Source organism: Anarrhichthys ocellatus, unplaced genomic scaffold, assembly GCF_004355925.1.
Source record: "Anarrhichthys ocellatus isolate YVR2014 unplaced genomic scaffold, GSC_Weel_1.0 scaffold93, whole genome shotgun sequence".
In the NCBI taxonomy this organism is placed as follows: domain Eukaryota; kingdom Metazoa; phylum Chordata; class Actinopteri; order Perciformes; family Anarhichadidae; genus Anarrhichthys; species Anarrhichthys ocellatus.
The window spans coordinates 1,484,331-1,492,077 of NW_022280123.1; the positions used below are offsets into that span (position 1 = coordinate 1,484,331).

General features: G+C 42.3%; 1 protein-coding gene across 2 annotated transcripts in view; it reads right to left on the minus strand.

Annotated features, from left to right (window-relative positions):
• syt9b (synaptotagmin IXb) overlaps positions 1 to 6,902 on the minus strand; it is a 59,340-nt gene extending 52,438 nt beyond the window's left edge. For both annotated transcript variants that reach the window (XR_004213779.1, XM_031875646.1), the window contains exon 1: positions 6,263 to 6,902. Coding sequence is in view for 1 of the 2 variants with exons in the window: in XM_031875646.1 (XP_031731506.1) it covers positions 6,263 to 6,410 (148 nt within the window). In the remaining variant the exon portion in view is untranslated. The remainder of the gene's footprint in view (positions 1 to 6,262) is intronic.
• Positions 6,903 to 7,747: the final 845 nt, after the last annotated feature.

The following is a 7,747-nucleotide window of genomic DNA, read 5'->3' on the forward strand; positions in this document are numbered from 1 at the left end:
ATCAATTTAAAGCTACCAGTTGCCAATGGAGAACTGTTGGAACAGGCATGATGCAATTCTGCAGATGTGTTTCCAGTCTTGGCTGAGGAAGGATACCTATAATGTGGCTATGCTGAAGCAACGGAGGACAGCAAATGCGATGCCCAAAAGCCAATTTATCTAAAGGAAGACCCTCTATTAAACTCCAGAAAGACCTCTTTGACGGAGAAGTGATAAGAGTTATCCAAAATGGCCAAAATCCAGAGGACCAGAGGAAAAATTCATAGGTTCAGGCCTGTAATGAAAATGATGCCATGTAGCTTCATCTGAGGGGCTGAAGGCTATAAGATGGTTGGGTTGATTTCCAGAGAATGGAGGAGTCTAAGGACATTTTGCACCAAAAAAGGACGAGCGGATTAGCAAAAACAGTGACGAGGACAGAACCCAATGCTGGGTCACTCCAGGAAGGAAGCCTATAAAGTGATGCAGGTGATAGCTCTGTTCACTTCAAGAACAAGTTCAGTCCAAGAACAAAGAGGACTCAGAAAACTCTAAAGCTGAAATTATACTTTCCACGTCCACAAGTGTGCAAGAGTCAACATCACATGTTTAGCTGATGGGAACATATGTAAGACTGTTGGCATAGATTGTTTAAGATTGCATTTCGGCAAATGCGTTCCACCTCTTTTGCTCTCCACACAGACTTTTTACTTGCATTCAACCATAGCCAGCTCGAACGTAATTTGATCAAAAGTACTCGGACTACAACTGGAAACCAGGGCACTTCCAGTACCAAAATCTAAGTAAAAAGTTGGAAAGACAAAACAACTGGAAACTATGGATAAGGTATGGTTAAGGTTAGACACCTAAAATACTTGGTAAGTAAAAAATGCGGCATAAATTGGTGTGACAAGACATGAACTGCAGTGTACAGTGTAAAAGTTGAATTTGCTAATCTCCCCATTCACCGCCAGGAACTCCACGCCCTTACTTTATGTCTTCCTAAATAAACTGTTAGCCATAAATGCAAGCCTAACACTAACTATTGGCCATATGTGATCATTTGGGGGCCACTTTTGCTGAAATTTCTGCGTGTTCAATGCCCTAGATTAATCTGCCACCAGCTTTTTCCTGCTCCTAACTATCGTTATTATGTCGTCCTTTAAAAATCCAGTATCGTTAGACCTCCACGCTGAAACTTTGTGCATCATGTGCTGCAGGCTTTTCAGATATGACCTCCTTGGCATACTGGGCTGTATAAACACAGACGGCCACACAAAACCTCTCTGTACTTGGCTTTGTTTCTTCTTATTAACTCCATACATCATAATAATAACCATGAACATCACTGACTTCGGGCAGTTCGGGAATGTACCATTTTATTGTTGGTTTTATTTGTATTCTCTCTGTGGTTGCAAGCATTAGTGGTGATGAGTGGATATAGGCCAAGAGGTCACCGTGCTCTGAGGTAGGTTCATTATAGGCCCATCACACTCACTGTTAAGTCCCTGAGCAGGGCAGACACTAATCAGAGACACACAAAGTACTCACAATGATGCCAGTTTATTCTTGTTTACTATCTAGCACACCTACACAGATAATAACCTTCAATTAAACTACTGTAACGGTGTAAACATCACAGTTGAATGGCTGATTCATTCTGAAATTCTCATTATTTTCCACAATTTGTATTTCCATTTTGGACTTTATTAAATGACTGCTCCCAAAGTGAGAGGTGAAAGGTCCACTTACAATGCTCTGGGGATGGGAACTGCAGGTCGGTGAATCTACTATTGTGGTCCAAATTGAAATAATTCAAGAACTATTGAAAAACATTCATGTCCTAACTTTGTCATGTCATAGCTTTGGTGATCAAAGCTATGACCAGCTAACTGTTCTAGCATCAGGTCAATTTTATTGTATTTGGCCAATGGTTTGTTTGATGACCAATCTAACATTCTATTTAACATCAGCTGTACCTTGTGTTTTAATGATAATGAGCTAATGCTAGCATGCTAACACGCTAAGCTATGATGGTAAACATTACCTGGTAAACATAACCTGCTAAGCAACAGCATGTTAGCTTTGTCAATGTGAGCATGTTAGCATATAGCTTAACATTGCCAGACTGGTAAAAACCTTGCCACTTGGTCCAATATTAACCACCATTTGCATCATTTAAACAATCAAAACAACACACACAGTATCTTAGGGTAAAAAACAACATCCATATTGACGCCACATTCATGGAAAGTATACATTTTAATATTCATAAAACGATGCAACCTTCAGGTTCATAGAAGCATTAAGAGTAGATTAAGTAATGGAGGCCTGTGATTATGACCAATGTATTGTTCCACTGCCTGCTACAGTCAGACATCGGGCCTTGGGCTAGAGCCATCTCATTAAACTCTTCGATGTACGATACGCAGTCCTCCGGGGAGCGCAGCACTAGTGCAGCTCAATAAGCTGCAACAGCCAAGTCAACAGCGGGTCAATATGAGACAATAGATGAGGTGAAAGGGCATGGGAGTGTGTTTCTGAGTGGAAGCATGGGGATAATGTCCTGGAAACAACTTTCACAATGCCGCGTGGGGGAAAAAATGGGATACCTGTGCATGGATAACACCAGAAGGAAAGTAGTTGTATGCAGGGGATTCAAATGAGTGTTGTGGGTAGGTGGATTTCGGATTAAGAGAAGAGAGGAGAAGGCGTGAGCCATTAACTTTATTGAGCTCATTCAAGAATATCACCAGGGGCTCAAAGATTTCTTACCCAAATATCCAATAATGTTATGTTGCCTGGCAACCATTCCTCAAAAATGCAATCAAGGGTGTAATGAAACCTAACCTATTTCCCCAAACATTTAATCAATCCCTCATCATGGAGACCAGGAAATGAAAGTATTTTCTGTATTTCATCTTTCTGTGGGACATTGTTGTTGCTGTTGACTTGTATCAGTCTCTTCTGCTGTGTAACAGGCAGGCAGCATGTAACATATGCGCACCGTTTGCAGGGTGTCTGCTACAACACTGTCAGTTTTTTCAGACAGTGGCGGCCCGCCATAATCTAATTTGTCCCGCCAGAGTTTCATAATGTAGCGCTTCAGACCGGTGGGTCTTAATGGCTCTCGCCAGATGCATTTCCTTCATGGCGGTGGGCGGGAGTTTAAAAAAAACATGCATATGTTTACAATCGATCAGTAGTTAAGTTTGCTTTACTTCCTGTTGATATATTTGATCGCTTTTGATTGAAAAGCAACTGATTTATACACGAATAAAGTCTTCACCTGCTAAGATATTCGCTAAGTTTTAAGGGTGCAAATGGCATCAAGTGATTCACTAGTAGTTACAAAGAACTTAGGTGGGGTTTTAAATGCAAATTTAGTGATGGGTTTATAAAAAAAATAGTGTTATCCAATCCTGGCAAATAAAATCAGGGATCCCCCCGGTATTTAGGCTACCTGTGGCACTGTAGAAAAATCAGTATGGTCACATTTTCAGGATTTTGGCATCGAAATATCGGTTCTCGTGACATCTCTTGTCACAATAAAATCATGAGAGTTTGAGAGTTGTGGCATGCTCACGCTGACATGATCGTTTGGTGTATGGTGGTCAAAAAATACAGTCAGAGCTGCCTCAACTCTGTGTTTTTCTCGCCTTGACGTTCCCATAAAATTAAATATGTTCAATATCGTAAGTCTTGGCTTAAGTCCTTGCAAAATCTGTGAATAAAAGCTCTGTGACTTATGACTTAAGATGCGAGAAGGTATCAGACTTCAGTCTTTTCAAAATCTTCTAGTGTACAGTAGGCATTAGTAAATACAACAGCTCGGTACCTCATGGTCAGAAATAGTTACTCCTTTTTACATAGCACTTACATATACAGACCTAATTGATAAGCTGTGTTACGTGTTGTCTTTTCTCCCCTCCTGCCCTTCTTTCTTTCTCTCTCTCATGTTCCTAACAGGTATCAATCAGTTGGTTGGGTTCCACCTGTGGGGGCCGGTCGTGCTGCTCGGTGGGTTGCACCAACTGCAGGCTGGCCAATCGGCAGAGGGGGAGCCAAAGATAAAAGCAGGAAGACTCAGGAGTTCAGCTGGTCTTGTCTTCAATTGTTTTCTGTTGATGCTGAGAGCTAGAATTCAGGTTAATGTTTGTGGTTGCCAGAGCCACCACCCCTTCCAAACACATTTGGAAGGGGTGGTGGTGGTGGTGGAAAGCTGGTGAGGGATCAGACCCTTGTCATGTCTCTAACAACTCCTATTTGTTCTATCTACACTTTTCACCAGAAGTGGAAGGTGTAGATTTAATATTTAGGGGTAATGTTTCCTCCAGCGAAAAAGTTGTTGTTGCATATGGTTATTTTGAAATTACTTATGTAAGCATTCGATAAAGATTCATGATGAAGTTATCTGTGAAGAGGCACCACCCTGTAACTCTCATGATTGTTTCTCCTACACTACTAGCAACTGTCTGAGTTGCTAGCACTGCGATAAGGACATGATCCCTCACTGGCTTCCCTCCTGCTAATAAGGCCAAACTGATAGCTTGTTAAAAAGTAAAGCAATGTGATCTGTATTAAGTTTTAAAGGCAGATTTTGTTTTAATTAATTAACACCAATAGTGTGTCAATATTGTTATTAAACCCTTTTAGACAATGTTAGCTTTGTTTGCACTGTTGCCCGGACTGCACTGTGCTATGTTAGCACCGTACACTCCTAGCCGTCGCTATGTTGAGGGCAATAAATATGCTCGGAATTTCATATTGAGCACCTTTAAATGACCAAGAACTATTTTGAACATTTACGGAGGATCATAAATTACACATTGAGGGCTCATTATGTCTGTTGGCGCAAGAAGAAGAATTTGATTCCTCCTGTGGCGTGAAACCACTTGTTTGGATTGGTGCCTTTTTGAAACTGTTGCAAAAAAGCTCCCAAAACTTCCAGTATCAGAGAGCAGTATAGCACCAGTCTCTCCCCCTCTCCACTAAGAGGGGTAGCTGTTTGTTGTGGATCAAACTGTGTGTGTGTGTGCATTTAGAGCAGTCTAATACAAGAGGAAGTGGGTCACGGCTCCTCAGGGGAACCACTCTGGTAGCTTGAACTTCCTCTTCATCATACATGTTTAATGATGGATTGTAACATGTTTAAATATCAGCGACCCAGCCACAGCTGCTATGAGGGAAACAACATACATGTAAACACTCGCTCACACATACACACAAAGGCAGGGAGAAATTAATGAACAGACTTGCTTCTGCACTGTGTGTACACTGTATACCATATGCATGCATAGGAAAGATGATCAAACAGCCCGCATGCTCTGATATGCATATATATTGCATATATATACAGTATATACCCAAATCACTTACACATGCACACACACTAAACATTTTATCAGAGTAGAGATGGCTGGTTTTGTAAAATCCTCTAAAGAAAATAACTCAAATTAGTGGTATGTGTGTGTTGTATTCTTGTAATATTCCTACAGTTTCCTCAGGGATTTTTGTGGTCAAATGTGCAGCGTAAATGTAATTATTTAAGTTCAGCCCCATTAAAGTTTTTTCCAGACTGGCCTCCTCCTTTCTGATCAGAAAATTGTTTCTAATGTCAATATTAAAGAAATTCCAAGCCAACTATACTCCATACTGGGAGTCTAAAATAACTGGATTATACACCACTGGTTTTAGTTGTTTTTGCAAGATCGTCTGCAAACTGCCGGCAGCTGTGGGGGATTATCGGGTGGGGCTTCTTTTTTTTCCCCCTTCTCACCGCCACAGTAAAAGAGAAACCAGACCAACACTCACACGGTTGGGTCTGCACGAGGAGGATAGATGGATGATGTAGTGGATTTGCAAACACAACATACACACATACGTATATGTATGGTACTGAGATGCATTGTTAGATTATACTGCTCGGTGCTGGATGCAAGCAACAAGTTCAGATCGCACTCTTCTCGCATTTCGTGAACTGGGAATCTCGTGGTCAGCGCGAGGCAGTTGCATACAAATGATTATTTTTATGCATCGTTCTGTCTCTCTTTAACCCAATTTGAAACGTTTAAAAGAAGCTGTGCTGTTTAAGATAAGTGTGCTGAATGCTCCTCTAAAAATATAAAAACTATTTTTTTATCAGCCCCCGCGGAGCTCGTGATGAATTCGAATTGACCATTAAACTGCATATTTGAGATGCTTCTTTTTTTTGGAGGACAGTCGCGGGTTCCTATAACATAATTCTACTTTCAACTGTCAGAGAGAAGATTGAGGGCCCGACCTGAGTCCGTGTAGCGCGGTCTGGCCAGGTCCCTGAAGTAGTAGATGAAATCCAGGCAGTGGTCGTCCTGCACCTCCCCCTTGGAGCACAGGTCGGAGAGCAGCTCCAGCGCCTTTCGACAAATCTCATCCTCTCTTTCTGCAGGCATTGCCCTCCAGCATCCTTCAGGCTGTTCGGCCACTCCGGCTGATCCTCCACCACCACCACTTCTCTCTCAAACACACACACGCGCGCGCGCGCCCTCGCTCACAGTCTCCACCAGCGCAAAAAGACGCACCAGAAGCACCGCGGCTACACCCCTGGGTAGGTCCGGTGCCCTCGACGTATCCGCGAAATTTGATGATGTTCAGGTGAATTGTGAATAAAGGCTGGAGGTCTTAGTTCAGAGGAGTTCTCATGCGTAAAACAAATCCTCCATCGCATGTTTTGTTGTTGTTGAATGAAATAACTGCTCCAATCCGGCGCGCAACTCCTCTTATTTTTCTTTCCTGCTATTCCCTCCTGTCTTTCTGTCTCACTTTTCCCCTCCTTTATCTTCTGGCAGCGCTGCTGCTGCCGCCGCTGCTGCTGAATCCCGATTGAGCCTCCAGGCTTCACCAGCTTGAATGAATGCGCGGCTTTCACCGCGCTCAGTTATTTCTCAAAGCACTGGGATGCAGAGAGACAGACAGGAAGTTCTGCCTCCTTCAACCCCCCCCCCTTCTCCACCACCTCCAACACCATCCCCTTGCCATCTAAGCAGCAGCTGTCCCACCTCACAGAGAAGTCAAAACCAGTACAGACATCACTGTGTGTGCCTTGCCTCTATCTAAACACTTTCCAAATGTCATGAATTCCCTCAGCGTTCCTTTCCTTTTCTCCATTGTCTAATGAACAAAAGTCAAAGATGTTGATCCTCACACCTGGTAAGCACATAAGTAATGAAGGTAATATCCCCAGTGGGCTCCCGGGTAGCAAGTTTTTCAACGGAGTAAAGGGGGCTCAAACACCTGAGAGAGAGAGAGAGAGAGAGAGGGGGGGGGGCCCCACATGCACAATGCTGACCTTTACTGGAGGTAATGAAGGGGCGAGAGTGATGGATAAATGTCACATTAAAGCCCCGGTGGTGGAGTTAATAAAGGCCTCCCCGTTTCAGTCTCTCTCCTGATTCTTTCCATGTGTGTTTGTGAAGTATTAGGTGACGTCTTCCAGTATATCAACAAATAGCTCCTAGCACATGAAAATAACTTGACTGTGAAGCCTTTGTTATGTCATTGCCAGTGTTTCAGCTGCATACATATATATATATATATATATATATATATATATATATATATATATATATCATACCGATTTATATATCAGTTTAATAATCAGCCATATATACAGTATATATAAGGCTGATTGTCAAACTGATGTCAAGTAACTGCATCAGAACCAATGGGAAGAGAGTATGGAGCATTTTCACCACATTTTTCCATCAAAAACCCTGATATTTAAAAATAT